Genomic DNA, 25,677 nt, shown 5'->3' with positions numbered 1-25,677 from the left:
CAAGAACGAGAACGCGTCCGCCAAGAGCCCCGACCGCCAAGGCGAGGCCAAGACCAGGGACACCCCCGGGGGTGGGGTTTAGACGCAGGCTCTCGACCTCTAGGAGCCAGAAGGTTCTTGGCAGAAGTGGTTCAGGAAGTGTGGTGTCTCCAGGGGGCCTGCTGGAAACAGGCTGGAGGGCAAGGGCCACCCTGGACCCAGCAGAAGGCAGAGGCAGCAGACCGAGGACCCTTCGAGGGGCACAACAGGCCAGGAAATGGCAGATCCACCGCTGACCGCAGCGGGCTGTTCGCACGCACACAGCCAAAAGCTATTTGCCAATTTTCAGACAGCTCCCACCGGTCATGAGCAAAAGAGTTCTATCTTGCAAAGGAAGCCATTCCTACGCTTAAAGACAAATCCATCCACAGACCGAGGCACTCGGCCTCGCCTCTTCCACAACCCATCGGCCGCCCTCCCTCCTTTGCAACATTGCCGTCTGCTTCCAAGCCAGCTTTACAGGGTTCACTTCCCTGCAACTGACAAAACGGACCTTTGAGTACACAGAAGCCACACATTTCAAAACATTATCACCCACCCAGCTATTTCTATTTTTACATCACCCTTAGAGCCAAAGCAAGCCACCGCAAAGAAAATCCTCAGGACTTGTGTATGGAAAATATCTACAGGGGTTCGAAATGTCGGCAGCCAAGGGCAAACAGGGTTGGCCCTGGGTGAAAGCCTTGGTTATTAGAGAAGAAAACAAACAAACAAACCCTCAGCTTTTCTTAACACCAGTTTTCAGGAAAACCCCACCACCAAAGGGGCATTTTCTCCTCCAAGTTTTGACTTTACCAGGCTGTTGAGAAGCGAGCCACCACGACCGACCGACTCTGTTCCGGAGGGTTCTGGACCAAGCTCTGATTTTAAACAAAGACCCGCCCTTCTCCCACCCCCACCCCGACCCACCCCCTAAACGACCACGGCTGTGAACTGTCTGCTAAATTGAGGGTAGGAGGAGAGAGGATTCAGCTGAGCACGGCATGGCCGAGGGGAGGGCTCAGGGCTCCTGGGGAAACTCTTTTCCCAGGCACCCAGTTGGGATTCTTCCCGCTGCAAAGGCACCAAAGACCCCCGCTCTCGTGCCGTGCCCCCCCCCCCCGCCCGGTGAGGCCGGCTCCCCTAGAACAAACCAAACAGACCAAGAGAAAAGATCCCGCTTTGCTGAGGGCCAAACACAGACACATGGAGGGTAGGCGCAGGTGGGAAACGCATAGGGCCTCCCGTCAGCCCCCGGGGCGGGCTGGATCTGGGGATTCTGAGCCTCCAGCCCAGGGGCACAAGGACTCTGTGGGCTGGGGAAGCGCCCACCTGACCCACCCCCGGGGCTGGGGTTGGACCATCCACTCAGCCACCAGCGGGCACCCCTCCTTTTTCCATGCTTTTAATGCTTTTCAGATGGTGAGAGGCTGTCGGAACGGTCCGAGGCTGTGCTGGTGGCCGAGAGCACGCCAGTGTCTGTCCCCATCGCCCCTTCCTCCGGAAGATGCTTGAAAGGGACCGTGCTCCCCGCTCTGAAGCCCCATCTCAAGCGGTAGACCGTCATCTGCAGTTTGGTTCTGCCTCCTCCTCCCCCCCAGAGTCTCCCGCGAGCCCAGGAGAAGGGATGCTTCCGGCATCTCCTAGGAGCTGACGACGTGGCCGGACCAGGTCTCGTGCTTGGTGCCCGGGGCCAGATGGGTGATGACCACCTCCACGGCCTGCAGCTTCTCGTTCTTGGGGGGGATGGAGCACATCTTATAGGTGACCTCGTCGCCTTCCACGGGGACATACTCCCCCTCCACGCTGTGGGGGCAGGGAGACAGCGTTCAGTGCCCAGCGCCCACAAAAGCCTCACTCAGCTCCGTGCCGCACCCAGGACCCCAGCCCGAGCTTTCGGAGCACCTGCCCCTCCTGCCCTGCCACCAGGGAGCCACCGTGTCTCTGTGGGACCAGGTCCCCCCAGCCTCCCCGCACGCTGAGGCCCAGACCGAGCTCTGCCTCTGCAGGAGCTCATACTGTCCATCGCATGGGTGTCACGGGCCTGTGGACACAAGAGCAGGGAGAGCCGGTCTGGGCCAGAGAGAGAACAAGGCCGTCAGCGTCACGGTTGAGAGCCACCCTGGTCCCAGGGGAGCCCCGGAACCCCAGCTGCGTGCGTCTCTGCCCTCCCGCTTCCCAGACACCCAGCAAGCCCGAAGGCCAAGTCCCTTCCGTGCTGAACGCGAGTTCCAGGAGGGTCCCCTCCCTGTGACCGTACTCCCTATGGGACACAAGTCACCATCTCACCCACCCTGGTGAGGTGCCCATGCTGATGCCCCCCGAGGACACCTCCAGCAAGAGGAAAATCCCCTTCAGATCCTGGAACTGGCTTGCCTTGAGGGAAAGCGCACGTGGCCAACGGTGCTTCCCTCTTTGGTCGGGCCACCAGGATGCCGCACGTCCATCTCTCTGACTCGCCCCCGCCCCCGCCCCCGGTTTTCCTTACTGATTTTTCATGGTGCACTGCGAATATCCTTGTAAACCACTACAGATCCCTTCCGGAAAGAGGCGACATGAAGACACATTTTCACAGCCACATACGCATTCACGCACCCATCAGATGCGTGGCTTTAACACCCTTCTGCTGTCTGTACTCTCCGGGAGCCTGTGCGAGGCCTGACGTGTAAGGACTTTGGGGGGGCAAGAGGTAAAGGAGGGATAATTCTCCCCTCACAACAGACATCTGCAACGGTACCCTATCTCCGAAAACGGGGTGTTTATATATTGCCCGGTCTGCCGTGTGCCGTAGGACTCGGCCTGCCACAGACAAAAAGATTGGGGGTGCAGAGGCCAAAGAACGGGGCAGGGGCAAGGCGGTGCCCGATTCGGTCCCCACATAGCTGAAGGCTGACTGGGGGAGGGAGCGACGCACGGGCCGCTGGATGCCTTCCAGCCTCAAGGCCGCGGACGTGCGGGCCCCGCCTGAGCCTCCCAAGGGTTTCCAGACACTCAGGAAGGAAGGACGTCAGTAAGCAAGTCGCAGGAGAAAGGGTCCAGCTCCAAACTTCCTTCCCGGAGCAGAGGGGCTGGGCAGCCCCCAGCCTCACTGAGCGGCTCCCCCAAGGCAGGCAGGAAGTCAGACTCTGGGTCACACGCACTCCGCAGCTCAGTGACACCCCTCCCATCCACCGGACCCATCCCATGGTTCTCAACGGTCTCTCCCTCTCTCCCTCTGTCTCGCTCTCCGTCACATACACGTGCAGACTGTGTCACCTGCAGCCTCCCACACGCCCCACCCCCGAACAGTCACACACAGGTCACAGGCAGAGGCTCACGCCCTCACACGCAGCGCCCGTCAGTCACACACTCCCCCTGCCTCCTTGCCCAGCCCCAAACCGCCCAAACCAGCCCTGACTCACTCAGAAATGTGCAGGAAGATGTCGGGGCCACCATCGGCCGGGGTAATGAAGCCGTGGCCCTTGGATCGACAGAAGCATTTGCAGACTCCTTTGTAGACAGGACCTTGCGAAGCCCGCACCGTCCTGAAAGAGGGGGGGAAAGTGTGAGTGGGGGCCCCTACCAGCCCTCCAGAACAGCCACCCACTCTCCTGAGGCATACCCAGCTCATCCCAGTGCCCCCTTAAAAGCCGTGCCCCGGATAGTAACCAGGGCCATTATGGACAGCTGTGCAGGTTGTGCACTGCACAACTCTGGGAGCCATTCACAAAGACTCTAATAAGAGTGACTCTCTGATGACCCCAGCAAATTTTCTCAGGCCTCAGTTTCTCTATCCAAAAAGCAGGTTAGACTAAAAGCTCTCCGAGCATCCCTCTGAAGACTATTAGTGACAGCAGCAGCCTCTACAACTTGGGCCTGAGATCTACAGCTCCCAGGCACTGTGCAGGTCCTTTGCAGCACTGTGCCCCAACCTGCTGCTGTCCCCATTTTGCAGCTGAGGAAGTCAAGGTCCCACAAAGGAAGAGGCTTGTGCGTGGTTAAAACCCATTGATTTAAGACCCCAGTGATTTCCTACTTGTTATGAACCCCAGCCTGCCACAGGCTCAAGGGGCCCGGGGCATTGTCCTCCAGAGTTTACAGGGTGCCTCACCAGTCCTTACCCCAACCCAAGTCTCCCCATGTGACAGACCAGGACACTGAGTCACAGAGATGGTCAGATACAACGACTCTGGCCCTGGGCAGGAGGCTAGCCCGAGACTCACGCCGAGAAGGTCCTCGTCCGGCGGGTGGGCAGCGGGCTCGGGACCACGTTGCCCCGGAGAGGGGACGGTGACCGATCTCGGGCCCGCTGGCTGTCCAGCAGCCCGACCGAAGCCTGGTGTGTTGGGGGCTGTGGCGGTGGAGGTGGCTCAGATGACATGGCTGACCTAGGAAGACACCGAGGGCTCTCAGGGGCTCATGCCCTGCAAGGGGGGACCCCGGATGCAGCCCACCCCCGTGTCTGACAGTCTCCCATCGGAGACCCACATTCTCGGCTGCGCAATGCAGGCGCGAGGCTCACTCGGCGTGGAGGTCACCTTATCCGGCAGCAGGCCAGGCTCGCCCCAGCTGGGTCAGGTGCCTCCTCGGCTCCCGCGGCAGCCGCGGCCTCCCTCGGGCATCGCTCTGCCAGGAAATGCCTGCTCGCCCCACATCACGGATGCCATCAGTCCTCTCTGTGCCCCCGGGAGGCAGCACAGACCCCGGCACACTCAGGGCACTTAGTCAATACTCGTGAAAGGGAGGGAAGGAAGGGGGCGGGGAGGGAGGCAGGGCAGGCGGGCAGGGATCCTTTACTGCCAGCTACCTAGGTCACACTCCAGCTACTCAACAGCCTTGACCTGCTAAGTCAAGCACTTAGCCAGGCACTGTGGTTCCGGAAGGCGGAGGTAAAAGAGGGCAGAGCACACAGCATTCCCCCGAGAAACTCTGGACACACACCCGAGAGGCAGAGACCCCAGGTCTGGATCCCCCAGGGGCCGTCACAAGCTTGCATCTAGGACAGTGGGCCTGAGGGACCCTCAGTGGCAGGACCATCGCCAAGACAGCCATATCCACCAGGCGCTCAGTCAGTTTGCACCCTGCCTGGGTCACTGGCCGCCAGGAACTCCAGTTCCCTCGGTGACCCTTAACATGCATCAGAGGTGGGATCAGACCCGGCTGGGGTCTGGGGGGAGCGGACTCTGGCACTTTTGCCAAGAGCAGGACGTGGCCGTTGCACTGAACACGTGACCGACTGCCAAGGCACCCGCGCTACCTCGGCCTGGGCTCAAGGTCACCAGGAAAGAAAGCAAAGCTCAGGAGCCAGAGGAGCTTGGGTAAGTCCTTTCCACTCTCTGGGACCAATTTCCCCATCTGCAAAGTGGGGCGGCCGACTGGGCGTCCCCCGGCACCTGCAGAGGACACGAACCAGACAGAGCAGGGCCCCGTGGCAGGGATGGCAGGGGAACCCCGAACTCCTACTTCACCCAGGCACGCCACGGTGGGACGGAAGCAGGGCCGATGGGCTTATGTGGCTCACACAGGGTTTTCACACCGAAAACATCCCAACCCAGGCTTCCCACTACTCTTGGAAAAACAAAACTCGAAGCTCTGACAACCTCGAACCCCCGTTCGCCACCCCTGCTTCCCTCATTTATACGGACTCAGTGGCCCCAGAGCACTGGGGTTTCAACCTACATCACCCAGCAGAGCTGCCTCTGCCCGCAACCCAAACCCCCCAAGGAACAGGCCTGGTTCCTCCCCCCAACCTGTCGCCCTCCCCCTGAGTCTCCCCTCAGTCCCCCACACAGCCGTCTGGCCTTAGTTCTGCCTGGCTGGGAAAGGAGAAGGCCGGCTGCCTGCCCGGAGGAAGTGACATAGTTACCTCCTGACCCTTCTCTCAGCTGCAGCCGCCGCCAAGGAGGACCGGGGAGCCCCCACCTCATGCAGGCCCCGGCTGCTCGGCTGGGGGGTCAGGGCTCCAGCACCACCCACCAATACAGGTCATAGAGTCCTGGAATGTTCCAACGCTTGGGGTTCTGGGAAGGGTGCTGACCCAGAGAAGGGAGCACCTTGCCCAGGCCTCCCAGGACAGCAGATGGGACACCAGGGGGAGGGAACAGCCCTCTCTTCTTCCGTCCAGTCTCCTTCTCCTCCTCTGGAGTCAGGCACATCTGACCTCACACCGCGGCCATGAAGTTGAAATGAAATACTACACGCTAAGCACTCAGCACGCTATCTACCCAGAACAAGTGAGCAGGGCCTATCAGCTAGGACTGTTATAAATGCCATCATAAGGTCATTCAACAAACAGGTGATCAGTGTCAGGCCCTAGTTCATGGCACTAGAGACACAGGGCCTGAGTCTGGAGTCAGAGAATAAACAGGTAAATAGACACATGAATGAGATCGCTACAGATTCCCAGAAGGGCTGGTAAGAAATACACAGGGAGACAGAGTACCAGGGTGGAGATGATTCTCTAATGAGGGGAAAGCTGGGTCCTGAACAGTAGAGTCAACCTTTCAAAAAGAGAGGGAGGCTCTTCCAGGCAGACAGAACAGCCTATGCAAAGGCCCTGTGGTTGGCAAGAGCCCACCCAGGTGTGGCTGAAGGCCAGCAAGGGGGCAGTGTGGTGGGCACCAGGGACAGAGAGCCGGGAGAGGGCCGGCTGAGGAACTACAGGGATCAACAACATCGTGTGCGTCTTCCTCTCCTCACACCCATCTGTCCATCTGTCAGTCCCATGCCCCTTACCATACCCACCTCCCCCTGAATTAATGCAACAGGCTCAAATTAGGGGCCCCTTTCTCTCCATCCCAGCATCCCCGAATCCCCAAATACACCCAACCCTCAGAGATGCCAAGAGCAGCCCACAGCCTTGGCGGGCAAGGAACCTGAGGGCTGCACAGGGTCCCTCCACGTCCCTAGGGCCCAGAGCTGGGGCCGGCACAGAGCACGATTCTCTCCTTAAATTCTTGTTTTGTTTTGTTTTAATTTTAATTTTCATTTTGAGAGAGAGAGGGAAAGCGTGAACGGGAGGGGCAGAGAAAGAGGAAGAGAGAATTCCAAGCAAGCTCTGTGCGGTCAGCACAGAGCCCAATGCGGGGCTCGAACCCACAAACCATGATATCATGACCTAAGCCGAAATCAAGACTCAGATGCTTAACCTCCTGACCCACCCAGGCGCCCCGAGCAGGGCTCCCTTCTCAACCAGCCCCAGAACCAGGAGCATCGGCTGGCGGCCACTGTGCGCTCGGTGTGCTCCAGCTGGCACGGTCCAGCGGGGGTGGGGACCGTCCCGCTCACCTGGCAGTGTTAGAAACCGGGATGGAGGGGTGCGGGGAGACCCCGGGGCCTTCACCACCCCCTGCCTGCCTCTCTCCGGCCATCTGAGCTGGAGGAGAGCAGCTGGGGCCTGGCTAGGAGCCAGCCCACCCCCAGGGCCCAGCAGTGAATGGCCTCTGTGTGGGGGAGGTCAGGTCAGAGTCCAGCTGTAAGGAAAACAGCTGGGGGAGGGGGCAGCCAGTCACCCAGGAGCCAACCCAGCAGCCGCTGCTGCCCCGCCAAGCACAGATGGGGAGAGGGGTCCTGAAGCCCGGCCCCACACCCCCCAGCACAGCCCAGGGCGGGAGGAGGCAGGGCCGCGCTCTGTGACCAGCGCCCTCCGTGAGCAGCCCACACACTCAACTCCCCCCAGCAGAAGCAGGGTGCAGACAGGTGCCCGAAGCTCAGACCTGGGATGGGCCTCCGACCTGCAGCAAACTCGGACCAACGTCCCTCCTGCCAAGGCACGTCACAGCCACTGTGCTGTGGGCACGTGTATATGTGTATATGCACACGTATATGTGTGTACACACACACGGGCATGTCACTGCCTGTATGTGCACACTAGTGGACCAGCGGGGGCCGCACGTGCCCCCCTACTCCCCGAGCACACTGGCCACTTAGGGCATCAGAGGAACGGGGCACCCGAGGACGAGGACGGACGAAGGCTGCATCCTTTCCAAGTAACAGTTACTTGGCCCCCCACTAGCACAGGAAATGGAAACCAGGACAGCTAATTCCTGCCCACGGGAGCTTGGGCTCAGGGACTGGAGCCCCACAACCACCAGGACAAGAAGAGTGTGCTGCAACCGGGAAGTGCTCACAGCACTGGACGCATCACAGCTCATTCATCTCCATTTCACTGATGGCAAAACCGAGGCACAAAGTGTCCAGTAACTTGCCTGGGTCCCCCAGCTAGTAAGTAAACTAGTGAAACCCACAGTATGTGGGACAGTGAAAATGTTATGGAGAAAAAGCAAGCAGGGGAGGGGGGCGGGAATGAGGGTTTGCATTTCAAAGCAGGTGGTCTGGGGGGGTGCTCCCCTCCCACTCCCCCCCCCATCAGCTCCCGCCCCAGGTCCTCAACAATGCTCAGCCAGGGGAGGGGGGACCCAGGGTCTAGAGGTGGGGGAGTCAGGAAGCCACGCCCACCCTGGCTGCCCTCAGGGAGGGGTATGTCAGCAAGGCCTCCAACCAGATCCCAGGAAAGGGTGGAGCAGGGGGCCTCAACCCAAAATAGCCTGGGAATTTTCCACAGGCCGGGCAGGTCCTCCTCTTAGGTTGTCAGAGTTCAGCCAGGCACCAGAATCGGGCCTTCCCAACCCGCCCCCCATCAACCCCCTCACGTATCTGGGGGCTCCAGATAACCCTACATTAGCCCCCACCTCCTGCCCTCTTGCCCTGAGAACCCAGCAACCCATCAAGGATGAGTCAGTCTTAAGCCAAAGAGCAGGGTGCTTAGTCCAGGGAGTGGAGCCTTGGCAGTGTTTTCAACCATTCACACTTTAGTGAGAGGGAGTTCGCAATTCATTTCCCAAGGCTCCATTCTTGGTAGCTTTCACACATCTGAGGGTAGGAAGGTGGAGATGTGGGGGAGCAAGACCTGGGTCCAAGTGGCATGCTTCGTTCTGTGTGGCTCTTGGCAAAGCCAGACCACACCAAGCTTACACCGGAAAGCCTTGTGTGGGTTTCTGGCTGGGGGGAGGCAGACACCCAGCTGCAGGGCCAGGCCACTGCTGCCGCGTGGGGAGGGCTCCAAACTAGTCCACACAAAAGGAAGGGGGCAGGGCACTGGGGCCAGGCGGAGTAGATGCGTCCCCACATCCCCGCACAACAGGGGGAGGTGCTTTTATCATCCCCATTTTACAGGTGGGGAAACTAAGGCACAGAGAGGTGCTCACACTTTAGTGTCCCCACAAGTCTCTGGGGAGGGGGACAAAATGCAGAATCTGATTCTGAAGGTCGAGGATGGGGCCCGAGACTCTGGAATTCAAAAGTGCTCCCGGTGAGCCAGGTGCCACTGGTCCACAGAAGGCACAGGAACCCCAGAGTTGGGGGGGCTGACGACCTGCCCACCCTCACAGCCAGTGGGTGGCAGGGCCCCGGCTGGAACCAGGTGGGTGAACGGGAAACTGGGGGCGGAAAGGGGTGAGGTTCTAGATGAGTCAGCCAGTTACTCCTTTGTCAGCCCAGGTTCCTCCTTTGTAAACTGAGGCTGAGACCCGGGGACTCCCCTCCAGAGCTCCAGTCCAGCTGGGCCCCAACGTGGGGGAACTGAGGGGCAGGTCAGCTCGGCTGAGGCCCGACAGAAGGGTCCCAGGAAGCAAGAGAGGCCCCAGGAGGGGGCCTGAGGCTGGCCTCCGCCACATTCCCTTCCATTGTTCGGGAGAGAGAGCTCCCGCGGGGGAGGGAGAGGATGGAGGGGATGCAGGGGAGGGGCGGGGGAGGCAAGGGGAGCTGTAGGGGAGGGGCGGGGAGTGCGGCCGGGGGGCAGGGACGGCCTCTGCTGGAGCGCCAGCAAGCGCCCGGGGCCAAAAGAGCTGGCTGCAAAGACAAACACAAACAAGGCGGAGGGTGCCGCCCGCCCGCGGAGAGACGCGACCCCGGAGTCCCCTCCAGGCCGCGCCCCTCCGGGAACTGCTCTCCCGCACTCCCCCCGCCCCCCACCCCCGCCGGGGGCCCCAGAGTGCCGGGAAGAGGCCGGAAACCCGAAGGACCGGCGGCCCCTCCAGCATTGCCCGCCCCACCCAGGAGCACCCCGACGGCCTCGGCAGGACCAGCACCCCCCACTCCGGAGAAGGTCCCCCAGCGCCGCGCCCCGCCCCCACCCCCGGGCCCGCCCCAGCTCGTAACCAGAACCCCATCACGCCCAGGTCACGTATTCCCACACGGCATCCTTGCCTCCACCCCACCAGCCAGCGGCTAAGGCTGCCGACCCGAGTCTCGGCCTGACTCTACTCTTTGCTCCCCTATGTGACCCCTGGCGAGAGACCTCACCGCTCCATGCCTCAGTTTCTTTATTTGTCAAACGGGAGAGTAATGCAGCACCCCAGGCCCGCGAACGTGGCGCAGACGGTGCCAGCTACAAACGGCTCAGCCAACAATAGTTGAGTCGCTAATGGTGAAACTGTCAGGCATGGGGCGACCTAGAATAATCCCTCCCATTCCAGTCCCTGCTGATGGCACACAAACGAAAAGCCCTGACTCTGCCACTCCACGGGACAAAGGAAGACCGTCCGCCTCCCAGGAGAACGCACCCTCAGCCGTGCCCCAGGGCCCCCAGGGCCCCGCTGGGTCTGGCTCAGCTCCACGACGCTACAGGACCCAGCTCTTGCCCTGGAGGGGCTCCGGCGCCACTTGGGGGAGGTGGGGGCGGGAGGGCAGACAGGCGAGCACTGAGAGCCCGCGGTCACCAAGGCCGCCCCGAGAGCAGGAGCGCAGATGGGGAGGGCCCTGGCCGAAAACCGCCGCCGGAGGGCGGGGGGGGGGGAGAGGGGGGCTCTGCGTTGAGTCTTAAAATGATCACTTCAAGACAATGGGGCGGGGAGCTCATTCCTGGCAGGGGGACTTGCAGGGGCAAAGGCCCTGGGGGAGGAAGGTCGCGGTGGTGGGTACCAGAAAGTCCTGTGGACAAGTTTGGGACTTAGACAATTAGGGCCATGAGCCCGTGATTTCAAGCCAGGGGGGTGATTTGAACCGATGGTTTTTACAAGTTCCCTATGGCTTCCGAGTGACGAAAGGGCAGGAGGAGCAAGAATGGAGACAGGGACAGAGAAATATCACAAAAGCAAGTAAAAAATACGACGGTAGCCGACATTTCTCCCGGGACTGGGTTAGCCTCCTCCTTCTACTCTCTCGCACCCCGTTATGAGAGGGAGAAGTTATACCACCGGTCTACAGGTGGGGAGACTGAAGCTCCGGGAGGCCTCCTAGTTGGAGACAGCTCCACCAGGGGGAACCGAGGCCCTGCGTGGAACCGGCTGATCCCCGATCCGCCCACTCCACACACACATCCACTCCCAACCCCAGAGAAGACGTGGGGACCGGGGGCTTCCTTTTAAAAAATCAAAATACGACGTTGTATTTCCGGCCTGCAAACGGGCGGCCGGCGGGGCCTGCGGGCAGGGAGCCTGCGGGCGCGGGTGAAGTTCTTCTGCTCCGCCCAGAGGCCCCCCATCCGGGCGCAAACGCTCCGCGAGCGGCCGGCGGCTCCTCCTCCCCTAGATGCGGCCAATCGCACGGCGCCAGGGCGGCTCCCCCGACCGCCCCCGCCTGGAGGGCTGGGGTCCCCTCCCCGCCCCGCCCGGCTGGGAGTCGGCGCCCCCTCCCCGTGCCGCGCCCCGCTCCGGTCCGCGGGTCCCCCACCCACGCTCCAGCCCACAGGAGAAGGAGGGGGAGGCGTTCACTGCACGCCGCGAGCGCTGCCCGACGCCAGCCCCCAATCCCTCCCGCTGCTGCCACACCCGCCCCTTCCCGGGCATGAGTAACCTGCTTTCCCCAAACAGGCCGCGGCGGCCGGGCATTTCCTGGGGGCCCAGAGACCCAGCCCGGAGCCCCCTGCCGGCGGCCTGGAAGACCCTGCACGAGGGGCCTGAATGCGGGCCGCGGCCGCAAGGAGGCCGAGGTCGCGTCCCGGCGGCTCCTGGGGCCCCGGGGTGGGCACCCCGCCACACCCCTTCTGGGGGGCCCGGAAGAGCTCCCTACCTGCGACCCGCTCCGCTCCGCCGGCTGCTCGGCTCCGACTGCAAGAGGCTCGCTGGGGAGGGGGCGTGTTCCGCGGGGCTGGCCCGCCGAGGCTCCGCCTCCACAAGCTCCCAGCCAATGGGAGCCGGGGCGCCGGACGGCCAGGGGGCGGGGCGCGCGGCGCCAGCCCCGACGGGACCTTTGTGTCCGCCCGCGGGACTGGCGGGAGCGCGGCCCCTCGTCCCGCGCGGGAGCCGGGAGGATGCCCGCCCGTGCTGCACCTACGGTCGGAACATTCCCCTGAAAAGTGGAGGTCCCGTTCAGGTCCCTCCCCTAACAACCCGCGGCAGGTCCGGGCCTAGCTGACCTCTGCTCCAGGATCCGCCAGGCCCGCGGCGCCTCCGTTTCAGCGGAGAAAAAGAGCTCCAGGAACGATGAGAAGGAATAAAAAGAGAGGTAGAACGGAAGGGAGGAAAAGAAAGGGGGGGAAAAAAGGGGAAACTGTTCATTTTTTCTCTTATTTTGTTCTTAATTTGCATTCCCTCCTTGAGTCCTCTGTGTCTGCAGAAAATTGACAATACTCTCCTTTTATAGGAGAGGAAATTGAGGCATGGAGATAGGTGACCACACCCCGTCCCCTGCCTGGCCACTGCAAGTCCCTGCAAGAGGAGCCCCTAAAAGCCAGCCCAGCCCTGGACCGTGGCTCACGTTGGTGGAGGGGCAGGGAGGAAACCCCTTAACTGTCCTGGGCCTATAGTCGCAGGGCTGGAAGTGGCACGTGTGTCCCTGCTGGAGCCCACCAGCTCTGCTTGCCTCTCAATCTCTCCCTCTCCCTCCCTCTTTTCCCCTCCCCACGTGCAAAGACACCACTGAGGACACAGCAAGAATACAGCTGTCCCCAAGCCAGGAAGAGGGTCCTCCACCAGGAACCAAATCTCAGGCATTCTGAACTTGGACTTCCCAGGTTCCAAAAACGTGAGAAGTCACTTTCTGTTGCTTACGCCACCCAGTCTGGTGTTTTGTTATGGCATCAGGAACAGCCTTTTCCTCCTCAACTAACCACAGAATTTTTTTAATTTTTATTTTTTTAAGTTTATTTATTTTGAGAGAGAAACACCACCATTGGGGGAGGGGCAGAGAGGGGGAGAGAGAAAGAGAGAGAGAATCCCAAGCAGGCTCAGCACTGTCGGTGCAGAGCCTGATCCAGGGCTCGAACTCAAGAACGGGAGGTCATGACCTGAACCAAAACCAAGCGTTGGACACTTAACCAACTGAGTCCCCCGGGCACCCCAGCCTCGGAGAATCCCACACCTGAGTTTGGTGCAGTTCCCGTCTGCAGTCATCACTGGGGTATCATCGGTGCCAGGCCTCCGTTTGCGGTGCTGAGCATCCAGAGTAAAAAGTGCCCACCCAGTTCCCGCCCTGGATGGCAGGCAGGTTGATAAGGTAGGGTGTCAGGTGGTGGGCTGGATAAGCATCCCTGGCTCAGTGAGTGCCCTGCCCTTGACCCTATCAGAGAAGACGGGTCCGTGGAGAAATTCTTTCTCCCAACTTGCCACAGCTTGAGCTTCCTGCAACCAGAGACATCAGCCCACTATCATGGCCGCATCTCATGGCACTGGCCTAGTGGCCAGACTTGAGCCAGCAGCAGATGAGAAGATCTGGCCTAACTTTTCCACCCAATAAAGACCAATCATCTGTCCAGCCATGTGACAAATAGTTATTGCACATGAGCTCTGTTCTAAGCCCTAGACTAAACAAAACTCATGTTGGTCCTGTCCTGCCACCCCATGTCCCCCAGAGGGTTACAGTCTAATTAGGGGAAGCAGATGTTAAACCAGTAATCACAATGGTATAAAGTCCCGCTGTATCCATAGCAGGGACAGCATCATGCTGGAGAAGCCAGGAGAGTCTTCTCTGGAAAGTGCTGGTTGACCTGGGGTCTTCTGGAAGACCAGGAATTGAATAGACAAAGGAAAGGACATTCCTGAGAAAGGTTAGCACACGTGCAAAGGCCCTGAGACAGGAGTGTGGTGGGGCTAGGACACGAGAAGCGACGTGGACAGAAGTGATATGGCCAGAGCCAGAGGGGGCTAAGTGGATGGGTCTCAATTACAGAGCTTCACTTTAAGAGTGACAGCAGCCTGGTAAGGTCTAAAAGCAGGGATGAGAGGGAGACTCCTCCCCCCAAAGTATAACTGTCCACCCATCTGCCCCCCATTCCTTCCCACCATGACTTGGACCTCTACTGTCTCACCAGAAGCAGTGGCCTCCTCCCCTGCCTTATGCCTCCCTTAATATCCGTGACCTCGCTTGTTTTCTGTGCAGCAGCCAGAGTGAGCTTTCAAAAGTATAAATCTGACTGTTGCTAAAAAAAAAATTATTTCTGACCCTTGCTGAAATGGTAAGACGGACTTTGTTCAGCACTGTCGCGATAGGGACAGGGGCCCCTGCAGTGGGGTTTGCATTCAGGGAGAGAGATGGGGCTCACGTCCACATACAGGGAGAAGAAGATGTGTAGCCACAGAGCAGGGTCCGGGAGTGTGAGACTGCTGGGAGGAAATAGCGGGGGGAAGGGGGGGGGGGTCTGGCTAAGCTGGCCTGGCAGGATTCTTGCGGAAGACATGGGTGGTCACACATCCCCTGGGAGGAGGCAGGGGATGAGGAATTTGGTCAGATCTAGAGGGCAGGGAATTCTGGCTAAACCAACTTGTCAGGATTCTTGCCAAAACTGGACTCTTACAGGGACAGGGTGGGAAGCTCCAGCTTGTGCCCAGGCGAGCCGAAGGCTCAGAGGAGCCCAACTAAAGTCTGGTCAGGGAGAGACTCTCCGTCACCAGGTCGTCCTGCCCCTGCTCAAAACCCTTCAGTGACTCCCTGTTGCCCTTTTAATGAAACCCAGACTCATGTGCTGTAGCACTTAGGATTGACTTAACATAAGAAAACTCCAGTAAGGAGCATCACCAAGTTGGAGGCACACGTGTCATGGAAAAGACGACGGCAGGGGATACGTCTGGGGTGGATACAGCAGGTCTGGAGGCCCTAAGGATTGGGTCCCCACATGCTTTAACTCTCAGCAGGTCCCCTCTCTTGGCACCTCGGTTTTTTCATCTGTAAAATGGGGACAATGTCAGCACGTCTCTCAAGGTTGCCGTGTTAAAGTGAGAGAGTGCATGAATGCTTAGGCACGTTGTGAGAATTATTTTTTTAATGTTTTTTAAATGTTTATTTTGAGAGAGTGATAGCGAATGGGGGAGGGGTAGAGAGAGAGAGAGAGAATCCCAAGCACTGTCAGCACAGAGCCCGACGTGAGGCTCAAACTCACAAACCGGGAGATAATCGCCTGAGCCAAAATCAAGATGCTTAACCAACTGAGCTACCCAGGCGTGCCTAAATGTTTGTTTATTTGAGAGAGTAAGAGAGTGCACAGGAGTGGGGGAGGAGCAGAGAGAAAGAGAATCCCAAACAGGCTCCGTGCTGTCAGCGCAGAGCCCAACGTGGGGCTCAGTCTCATGAGCCACGAGGTCATGACCTGAGCCGAAATCAAGAGTCCGACGCTCAACCGACTGAGCCACCCAGGCGCCCCCAGAGAATTATTATGATTATTGTTACTTGCTTTTTAAAACACCACTTGCTTAAATCTAGGTGTCGCCCTTAGCAATGACCACAGCCACCCAGTTCTGCCCCCTACAATGTGCCAGGCACACTGGACACCTTCACCTCTGAAGACCAGCACAGGTTGACTTCTGAAACCCTCGTCACAACCCAGAAGAACACGCTCTGGGGACGGGGAAATGAGGCTCAGGTCAGCAATGCGACTTACCCAAGATCATGCAGCAATACCTGGACAGGCCAAGATTTGGACATTGCTGTGTCACACCCCAAGGTGCTCCTTCCCTAGGTGACTTAGACTGAAGTCCCCTCCCCAGGATGTGTCGCCCCAGTCTGCGTCCCCAAGAGGGGCCTCCCCAGGCTAGAGCAGGGATGGGAACACCAGCTCCTCCCTGCCTGGTGCTCTTTGTGTCTTTTGGGCCACCACTTTCTGGAGAGTCACTTCCCCGTTCTTGGTCTGCCTCCAGCCACTGCCCCTCTGTGCAGGAGCCCCAGGAGGTCTCATAACATGCATTGGATCTCAGCACTCCCTGCCCAAGCTCTGCTCACTCCACTGCGACCCTAATGGGCCCCCAGGGCCTTTGCACATGCTGTTCCCTCAGCTGGGAACAGTCTTACCCCACATCTTCCCATGCTGCCTCTTTCTAGTCATTATGCCTCAGAAGAGGTGCCCACCTCTGCCCACCCTGAACCAAATGTGGTACCCGCTAAAATGTGAGCTTTCCAGGGCAGGTACCTTATCTGCGTCCCATGGTTTTTTAATGTCTGACTTATAGTAGGTGCTCAATAAACACGTTGAAGAAACAGGGGCAGCTGCCATGTGATGGGAGGGAACAAGATGTGTCCAGGATGAGGGGCCTGACAGATAACTCGATTTCCCCTTCTGTAAAATGGCACCAGGAGAGCCTAGAGTGGAGAAGGGGTTGGGTGGGGCACCCAGGGAAGGGACTGAGCCCCTCGGGCAGCTCTTGAGGCTGAAAGCACGAGGTCCAAGTAGGCTGGCCAAGCCCGCGGGCTGAAGGAGGAAAAGACGGACCCAGGAGCCACCTATGCGGACAGCCCACACACTCGGATACCCAGGCCGCGCACCCCTCCCACCTAGACACACACAGACACCCAGACATGACAAGTCCCACACACAGCCCACCTGAGAGGCAGGGACACACACACACAGATACGTCCACGTGCAAGCCTGCACCACACACACCCTGTGCCGATGAGCACACCCCCTGACCACACGAGACCCACAGCACAGCTACACCAGCACCCCCCACCACACATGCACACACTCCAACACAAGTCCGCACGGATGGAAGGGTGCAGAACCACAGCTCCCGGGGCTCTTCTCCGTCTAGAAAGTCCCCCTCTCCTCCTCCAGGCAGGCCTCAGGGGGGGTGCGGGGGGGGGCTCTGTCCCAGAGTTCTGAGGACAGGGGATGGGTGGCAGCCACCAGGGAAGAAGTAACCGTGTCACTCGCTCATCTGGGTCCCCGCTGATCAGTGAGAGGACCTTCGTGGGTGCCCAGGGCACAAGAACCACCCCCCTCCTGCCGCTTTCCTTTCCTCGCCCAAGTAGGGAACGGAGCTTAGGGTGCACCCCACCTCACACTCTTCCAGCCCCCAGCTCACCACAGCCTGGGCAGAAGAGGCAACAGGGAAGTGGCACAGCTGGAAAGTCAGCCCAGAGAGGTTAGGGGGTGACCCAATTTGACTCAGCAAGTCCCCACCCAGGGCTGCAGGCTCCCCACCACCCAACAGATGGAGTCAGGGGGAGCTCCAGGGAAAGCCCCGCCCCACACTTGCACAAGAGTGACAGAACTCATTCCTCCAGATTCCTTTCTCGTCACCTCATCACCTCCGAGCCCTTCTGGGAAGAGAGGCTGGGCAGGAAGCAGATGGGGGGAGTCCCATTGCCTTTTTCCTTTAAGCAGCCCCAGCTGCAAAGCCTTATTGCTCAAGAAGATAGCATAGCCCAGAGAGGGGGAGTGAGATGCCCAGGGTCACACAGCGGGGGAGGACCTCAGCGGAGGCAGGGGGTGGGGCTCCCTGGACCCTCAGCTGCCAAAACTCCAGGCTCATATGCTCCTAGGATGGCCTGCCTCCCACCTTGGCTTTTATGACTCTGCTTATTTAATGTATTATTGTCTTGCTTACTAATATTACTAATTGCTAACTCATTGCAAGCTTTCAATATGCCAGGCACGGAGCTAAGGACTTCACACAGATTTCTTTCATTCATTCATTTTTCCTGCAACAAATCTCGATTAAGCATCTACTGTGTCCCAGGCACTGTGGTAGGGTCTGGGGGAGACACATGTGAACAAAACTGATGAGGTCTGGGCTCTCACAGAGCTGACATTTTAGGAGCAAAACACAATAATCAAGTAAACTAATACACGAACCTGTTAATTCCAGACAGAGGTAACTGTCGCCAAAATCGAACCATGTTGGGGCGCCTGGGTGGCTCAGCCGGTTGAACATCCGACTTCGGCTCAGGTCATGATCTCACGGCTCCATGAGTTCGAGCCCCGCGTCAGGCTCTGTGCTGACAGCTCAGAGCCTGAAGCCTGCTTCAGATTCTATGTCTCCTTCTCTCTCTGCCCCTCCCCTGCTCACGCTTTGTCTCACTCTGTTTCTCAAAAACAAATGTAAAAAAAAAAAAAATTAAAAATCGACGCGGGTGGACTCGTAAATAGAACAAACAGGGCTGCTGGAGGGGTTGTGGGTGGGGGATGGGCCAAGTGGGTAAAGGGCATAAGGGAGGACACTTGTTGGGATGAACACTGGGTGTTACCCACTGGGGATGGATCACTGGAATGTACTCCTGAAATCACTATAGCACCATATGCTAACTAACTTGGATGTCAATTAAAAAAGTAACTGATTAAAATAAATAAATAAAAGTTGAACCAGGTGGTTATGGTAGAGGGTGGCTGGGTGCTCTGGCAGGGGTCCACAGCAGCCTTCCGTGAGGAACGGCTTATGAACTGAGAGTTTGATGATGTTGATGAGCCATGGGGTAGCTCATGGGAAGAGCATTGGGGGCAGGGCGGGGCAGGAAGGGCAAGCACAAATGCCCCCGGGGCAGGACAGAACAGAACAGAAAGTAGGCATGCACCAAGGATCAGCCAACAAGATAAAACTGTCTCATGAAATTTCCCGAACTCTCTTGGCAGCAAGGGTTATCATCAGACCCACTTTGCAGAGAGGTGCAGATGCCCTCCCGGGGTCACACAGCTGCGAGTGACAGAGCCCACACTTTAACCACTTCCTCCTCTATGGCAGGCCTTGTTTTGGAGATGCAAAGTTTGGAACCAGACAAACACCAGTTGTCCGAGAGCCCTGAGTCTAGTGGAGAAGTGATCCCCACAGAGAGGTCCCCGAGGAGCCCGGCCAGGCCTCCGGGCTCCCCTGTGGGACCCTGTGTATCCGTGCCAGCTCCACCACAGCCTTCTGTGTGGCCTCGGCTGGCCTCAGGCCCTCTCTCATGCTCGTCTCTCCTTCCAGCCTGGTCTGGACAGGAGCTCGCGGCACCGGAGCAGCCTCGGGGGGCACCCCACAAGCCCCAGATCCTGGCCCCAGAGATCCAGAGGGAGGAAGCCAGGCTGACTCGTGCAACCTGGTGCTGCCCCCTGGTGGCGGTGGCCGCAATGCGCCCCCCTCCCCCCGCCCTCCCCCCTCCTCCCGAGAGCACTGCCCCTCAGCTGCCTCGCTGATTGACCCTCAAGAGGGCCCCAGCCCGGATCCCAACCCTGCTGGAGGGACACCACCGGCCTCAAAATTCCCAGAGAAGGAGGCTGTCCCCAACCCCATCCGGAGATGTGTAACCTCAACTCTATACACAGACTCTGTTTCTTGGGGTGGAATATCCAGAGGATTTTAAGTCACGTGGGGTGGGCTGGGTGACTAGAGCGCACAGCTCGTTCATTCATTCGTTCATTCATTCGTTCATTCGCACATTCAACCTATATTAATTGAGCACCTTCTGCGTGCCGGGTGCTGAGGGATGCAGCAAACATCAAATCTCAGATGCCAATACATACAGGGGTGTGGACAGGCTCTGGGATGTGCCCCCGACCCTGCCCCGGAGCACAGGAGAGGTGACGGTGGGCTGTCACCAAGTGGAGGCAAAGGAGACCAGGCACCTGGGCAGGTGGCCCAGGAACTGGAGGTTTCAAGAATCTCGGGTGTGGGTGCCACAGGTACTGGTAAGAGAGCAAGAGAGAGGCATTAAGTATCCCACTTTGGCTCAGGTCACGATCTCACCGTTTGTGAGTCTGAGCCCCGCGTCCGGCTCTGGGCTGACAGTTCAGAGCCTGGGACCTGCTTTGGATTCTGTGTCCCCCTCTCGCTCTGCCCCTCCCCCGCTTGCGCTCTGTCTCTCTCTCTCTCTCTCTCAAAAATAAACATAAAATAAAATAAAATAGAAAATACAATAAAATAAAGTAGAATAAAGTAATTGGAGTTCTTTTACAGTCTGGATACCTGTACTGCAAATATTGTCTTCCTGCCTGTGGCTAAGCATTTTTTCTTCCCCTTTTGAAGAGCCGGTGCTTTGATGAAGCGGGTCTTTCAAGTTTTCCCTTTATGGCTTGTGCTCTGTGTCCCGTGGAAGAAATCTTGATATACAGTCACATTTGTTTGTTTTCCGTTGCTTTCCGTTTTTCGGTGTTGCTTTTTTCTTTTGCATGTGCTTCCTTTTACACTAGTAACAATAATGATATAGTTCCAAAGTCAAACCTATAAAGCAAGGCTTATTTAAAGAGAAAGTGCTTCCACCCCATCTCCCTCAACATCAACCTTTAGTTTTTAAAAAAATTGTTACGGGGCACCTGAGTGGCTCAGTCCGTTAAGAGTCCAACTTTGGCTCAGGTCATGATCTCGCAGTTCACGAGTTTGAGCCCCACGTCGGGCTCTGTGCTGACAGCTCGGAGCCTGGAGCCTGCTTCAGATTCTGCGTCTCCTCTCTGCCCTTCCCCCGCTAGCTCTGTCTCTGTCTCTCAAAAATAAATAAACATTAAACAAACAAAAAAAGAATCGGGGTGCCTGCATGGCTCAGTTGGTTAAGTGTCCAACTTCGGCACAGGTCATGAACTCGTGGTTTGTATGTTTGAACCCCGCGTCGGGCCCTGTGCTGACAGCTCAGAGCCTGGAGCCTGCTTCAGATTCTGTGTCTCCTCTCTCTGCCCTTCCCCCGCTAGCTCTGTCTCTGTCTCTCAAAAATAAATAAACATTAAACAAACAAAAAAAGAATCGGGGTGCCTGCATGGCTCAGTTGGTTAAGTGTCCAACTTCGGCACAGGTCATGAACTCGTGGTTTGTATGTTTGAACCCCGCGTCGGGCCCTGTGCTGACAGCTCAGAGCCTGAAGCCTGCTTCAGATTCTGTGTCTCCTTCTGTCTCTGCCCCTCCTCTGCTCACACTCTGTCTCTCATTCTCTCAAAAATAAATAAACATTAAGAAAAATTTTTTCAAAGAATTTAAAAAATCGCTCCTTTACTTCATCTTGGAAATTATATACATCCTTTCCCATTTCTTTTTTTTTTTTTTTTAATGTTTATTTATTTTTGAGAAAGAGAGCACGAGCAGGGGAGGGGCAGAGAGAGAGGGAGACACAGAATCCGAAGCGGGCTCCAGGCTCTGAGCTGTCAGCACAGAGCCCGACGCGGGGCTTGACCTCAACAATTGGGAGATCGTGACCTGAGCCGAAGTCGGACGCTTAATGGACTGAGCCACCAGGTGCAGCCCAGCCTAGATTCATATTTTTAAGGCTCCAGATTGGTCCCCACGCCCCCGCCCTCAAGAACCCAGGGCTGGTTTCGGCTCAACCCGAGAAGGATAGTGGGAGAAGGGTTGCCTCCAAAGGGTTCTCAGGCTGGGCCACGGGAGGGTCCCCCCTCCTCCTGCAGGGAGGGCATACAGAGCCCACACCTCTGGCCCCTGTGAGGATGCACATCACAATGGCTGTTCCACCTGAGCCAGGCCCTGGGAGAGGCACCAGGCAGGCAGGCACTCTGGCCCAAGGACACCCAGGCCTCGCCATGGGGACTCCAGATAAGCACTCTGCTGCTCAGAGCTTGGAACCCGCCGCTGCTGGGATACCGTTGCTGGAACAAAACACGTCCAGGACACCAAGATGGAACCATCCCCAGGGTGAGAGTTCCCCCCCGCCGCCATCCCGGTGACCAGTTGACTTTGGCGCCCATGGGAAGCAGGAGAGGAGACTGGGGGTCCCCTTGCCTGGCTGGGGGCTGAATCCAGTACTCCACCGTCACGTCCTGCTGTCCCCCACCAACTCGGGGACTGTGTGACCCAATGGGGACAAATCAGGGCCTCCCGACATCCTGTGCCCTCTCTTAAAGTGTTAAAAAGAAGCCAAGAAAGAAGCCGAATGACTCTCTGGTATCAGGTGCGGCCTGTCCCTCCCATCCCCAGCCTCACCCCCGTGGCCAGACACAACCCAGACTGGATGGGGCGGCAGGGTGGGGGGGGTCCCAGCTCTGCTGATGAGGTTTGGGCCAAGTCACCAATCTCTCTGGATCCGTTTTCCGTCTGGAAAACGGCTGAGAGGATTAAGGGATGGTCGGCGTAGGGCTGACGGCTGCTAACTCGGCTGGGTCGGGTGAGTGTCAACCAGGCAGCGGGCAGCTCCAGGCCGCATACTTCTTTTCTGGCCTTGAGTTTCCTCACCTGTAAAATGGGTACTAAAACCAGCCTCAGGTGGGACACCTGGGGGCACCGGATGGGTATGAAATCTCTTCCTGTTCCCAAGAGTCTAGACTTGAGGGCAAAAAACGGAGAGCGGCTTCCTCTTTCCTGGCCGCCCCCATTGTGGGAAGAGGCACAGGGTGGGGGTGGGGGATCCCAGGCAGCTCCAATTATGCCACGAGGCCCCTCACCTGGGAGGGGCAGGTCCCCATGGTTCCCCATAGAGACACATGTGGACCCCCATCCGTTGACCACAGTCATTACGATTATGGGGCTCTCATCCGCCCACCTCCCAGACCACACACTGGGTTTCCAGATCCCAGAATTCCCTGTCCAGACAGCCTTGCACCTGACTCCAGGGCTGGCATAGGGCTCACCACTGGGAGCTGGGGGGGGTGGGCGGGTGGGAGCAAGCTGCACGTGCACACGGCGTGACAGTCCCCTTGTGGGGCAGGAGGGAATGAAGCCTGGGAGGAATGCGAGGGCGCTGTGGCCCCAACTGTCCTTCTGGGATGGAGCAAATGAAGCGCTGCCACTCTTGGAGCCTTGGAGCTCCTTCCTCCTTGGGAGGTGGGCATCCTCAATTCACATACCTGCTTGCTGGGGGACCTCAGGCAAGTTGGTTAACCTCTCTGAGCCTAGTGTCCACATCTGCAAAATTGGAGTAATACCACACGGTTACCTCCCTGGTGTTTTCACCAGAATCCATGGAGCCAGGTGTGTAAAACGTCCGGCACAGAGTCTGACACGTAAACAACAAATGCTCGATGTTTTGTTTCTTTTAAAGAGATCATGGGCCCCGTGCTCTTTTTACGTCCTCAGTTTCCTGGTACTGCCTCCCGGAAGAGCTTTCATTCTAGGACGTGAGGACACAATTGGGGTCCGAAACGTCTGTGTTCAAACCTCAGCTGCTCCATCTATGCTACGCAAGCCTTGGCATTCGTTCCTCCAGGCTTGGCTTTCCCTCCTGTAAAATGGGTGATACCCTCAGGCTGGCAGGCTGGCCACCTTGTCAACTCAGCGCCTGGCAAGTGGCGGGACTTTGGGTCTGAGGCTGTGTTTCCTTCCTCTCTCCTAAAGAGCCTCCTCGTCCTCGTCCCCCTCCTCCTCCTGGTCCTTGGCCTCCAAGAGTTCAAGGGCCCCCTCCAATATATGTCCAAGGCCCCCCGGCCATTCACCCGGGTGAGTACCTCTGTTCCTTCCCCTTCGGTTTTCCTGGGCTCAGGCTGCCCTGCCCCACTCTTCGAGATTCTGCCCCAACAGCACCTCCTCTGAAAGTCCTTCTCCGCTGCCCCCCGGGAGCCGTGTGACCCCCCCAGGGCTGGCCACAGCCCCTCCTCTCCAACATGAAATGAGTGGCGCAGGGGCTGGTCTGCAGTGGGCACTCAGGGCAGGCTCGTGGGGCAAACCCCCTGGACTCCGCAGTGCGAGGCACCGGCCGCAACCAGAGAAGCGGAAGGTGGCCCCTGCCCAGGGTAGGGCCTGGGCTTCAGGGGGTTTTTACACAACCCCGTTAAGGAATGCAGAATACTCGAGAAAGGTCTCAAAGGGTCAGGAGCTGCAGGGTTGTTCTGCACATTCCCAGTGGGCAGAATGGAAAGGCCCGTAGGGACACCCATTCTAGCCACAGAGCTTTCCTTAGCTCCGTGCTAAACTGGGGATTCTGCATCCCGCACATCGGGGCTCCGTCCATTCCAAATCCCAGCACCCCTCACCCACCTGGGACCCCAGAGGGATCAAGGCCTGCGAGGCCCCTAAGTCCCTCCTCACGGCTGCAGACTAGACCCTGAGCCTTTGGCCAGGACACTAAAACTCGTGGGAATTGTTTTCTTAACCACAAACTCAGCCACCACCCAAGCCCCCCTTTCTCCGCACACCCGAGACTGCTGACGTGGTTGCAGGGCTTAGATAGCTAAACACATTTTTTGGCCCCGCTGTACAAACGCGAGAGGACGACACAAGAACGCCAGCAGGTAGATTCTGGATTGTACCGTCTTCACCAGGGCATCAAAGCTTTTGACTGAGAGCATCCAACAGATGCCCCTAAAAGGGGCTGGATGAGTATGCTATCCTGGGTAGCTCGCTGAGCTGAAGGGGCCCAGTTGAAACCTAGAGATGCTTCCAAATTCCCTGGGTCTCTCCTGACCAGCAAGAGGCCCCTGAGCCCTGCAGGCCAGCAGGAGCAGGAGTGGGGGAAACGGGGTAGGGAGAGGGAGCTGGAGCCCACCCTGGGGTCTTGGGCGTGCAGGGGAGCGCGGAGAGGCTGCAGGAGTGCCAGGAGAGGGCCACGGTCTGAGCTGCGCCGCGCCCCCCGCCCCCCCTCCCCGTCCCCAGCTCTGTTCACCAGAATGCCTAGGATGGGCCCTGCCATCCCGGTACAGTCCATATGTCACTACTGTGGGAACCGCATCATAACAGTGACCACCCCGGTCCCAGGGGTTCTCACCTGGCTGCTGTGTACAGGTCTTTTTGTGTTTGGGTGAGTGGCCTCCTGGGGGGTGGGGGGGGGGCGGCCCGGGCATCAGCGGGGGCCTGCTGGGCTTGGGGGACGGGGCGCGGGGAGGGGGGCGCTGGCCCACACCCCGCTGCTCCTGAGGCTGCAGGTGCTTCCTGGGCTGCTGCTTCCTCCCCTTCTGTATGGACAGCTTGATGGACGTGAAGCACACGTGCCCCGTGTGCCAGCAAGAGCTCTTCTGCTACCACCGCCTGTGAAGGTCCACCAAATAAACGTCTACCGAGTGACTTCCGCCTGCTCACGTCTGTCCTGCTGGGGTCCCTCCTGGCCCAGGGAGGGGGTGAAGGCGCCTGCCCTCTGTCCTCCTGGCACAGCTAGGGGGCTGGGTCAGCATCGGACACATGAATGAATCGTGGGGAGCGGGACTCCCCACACCAGCTTCTCAGGCTCCCTGCCTGCCGTTCTGACCCCTCAGAGACCTCGGCGTGGTACCTCCTGCTCTCCTGGCCCCTTCCCCTCAGCTCAAGCTTCAGCATCTGAAAACATCTCTGTACCTCCAGCTGGGGGCAGGGTGGGGGGAACACCTCACTCCCCATTATCCACAGCCTCGAATATCCACGAGAATTTGGTCAACGCTTGGGACATTAAAAGGCCCCAAGCTGATGAGGACCAGGATCCCCCCTGGGTTAACATGGGGTCTGCTGGGGATGAGGTGGGGGGGAGGGGAAACCCTGGGGTGGGGGGGAGGAAACTAAGAGAAATTGTTTGTTTCTAGAGATTTTTAAGTAATCTCTACAGGCACCCCCTAAGGGATTTTTATTTTGCAAAACAAGATGAATGCTATTCACCCACCTTTTCAATTAAAGTGAATTTCCTACAGAAGGGGGGAAGAATGCAGGAGAATTAGGAGACAGAAAA

General features: G+C 58.4%; 2 protein-coding genes and 1 long non-coding RNA gene across 6 annotated transcripts; 1 reads left to right on the top strand and 2 right to left on the bottom strand.

Moving 5' to 3' along the window:
• Window positions 1-1,407: 1,407 nt before the first annotated feature.
• CARHSP1 (calcium regulated heat stable protein 1) lies at window positions 1,408-12,049 on the bottom strand. 3 transcript variants are annotated; one of them, XM_042921232.1, is made up of 4 exons: window positions 12,007-12,049; window positions 4,221-4,385; window positions 3,420-3,542; window positions 1,408-1,824 (listed from the first exon to the last, which is right to left on the bottom strand). In XM_042921232.1, exons 2-4 carry the CDS (start codon window positions 4,376-4,378, stop codon window positions 1,662-1,664), a joined length of 444 nt encoding a protein of 147 aa, XP_042777166.1. In that variant the 5' UTR covers window positions 4,379-4,385; window positions 12,007-12,049; the 3' UTR covers window positions 1,408-1,661. The 3 variants fall into 3 exon arrangements, with proteins under 3 accessions (XP_042777166.1, XP_042777165.1, XP_042777164.1); XM_042921231.1 differs by lacking the exon at window positions 12,007-12,049 and adding an exon at window positions 5,864-5,972; XM_042921230.1 differs by lacking the exon at window positions 12,007-12,049 and adding an exon at window positions 4,486-4,587.
• Window positions 12,050-19,723: 7,674 nt separating this feature from the next.
• Window positions 19,724-21,607, bottom strand: LOC122209677. Its single transcript, XR_006197703.1, has 3 exons — window positions 21,528-21,607; window positions 20,082-20,301; window positions 19,724-19,801 (listed from the first exon to the last, which is right to left on the bottom strand). It is a non-coding gene; the product is annotated as an uncharacterized LOC122209677 (long non-coding RNA).
• LITAFD (LITAF domain containing) lies at window positions 21,545-25,046 on the top strand. Of its 2 annotated transcripts, none has more exons than XM_042921761.1 (4): window positions 21,545-21,749; window positions 23,385-23,486; window positions 24,639-24,783; window positions 24,950-25,046. In XM_042921761.1, the coding sequence occupies exons 1-4, from the start codon at window positions 21,545-21,547 to the stop codon at window positions 25,014-25,016; spliced, it is 519 nt and encodes a 172-aa protein (XP_042777695.1). In that variant the 3' UTR covers window positions 25,017-25,046. The 2 variants fall into 2 exon arrangements, with proteins under 2 accessions (XP_042777695.1, XP_042777694.1); XM_042921760.1 differs by having other exon boundaries at window positions 24,908-25,046.
• Window positions 25,047-25,677: the final 631 nt, after the last annotated feature.

This window comes from Panthera leo, chromosome E3 (genome assembly GCF_018350215.1).
Source record: "Panthera leo isolate Ple1 chromosome E3, P.leo_Ple1_pat1.1, whole genome shotgun sequence".
Classification (NCBI taxonomy): domain Eukaryota; kingdom Metazoa; phylum Chordata; class Mammalia; order Carnivora; family Felidae; genus Panthera; species Panthera leo.
Note: the sequence above shows the minus strand (reverse complement) of the source record. Positions and strands in the feature narration are given on the sequence as shown.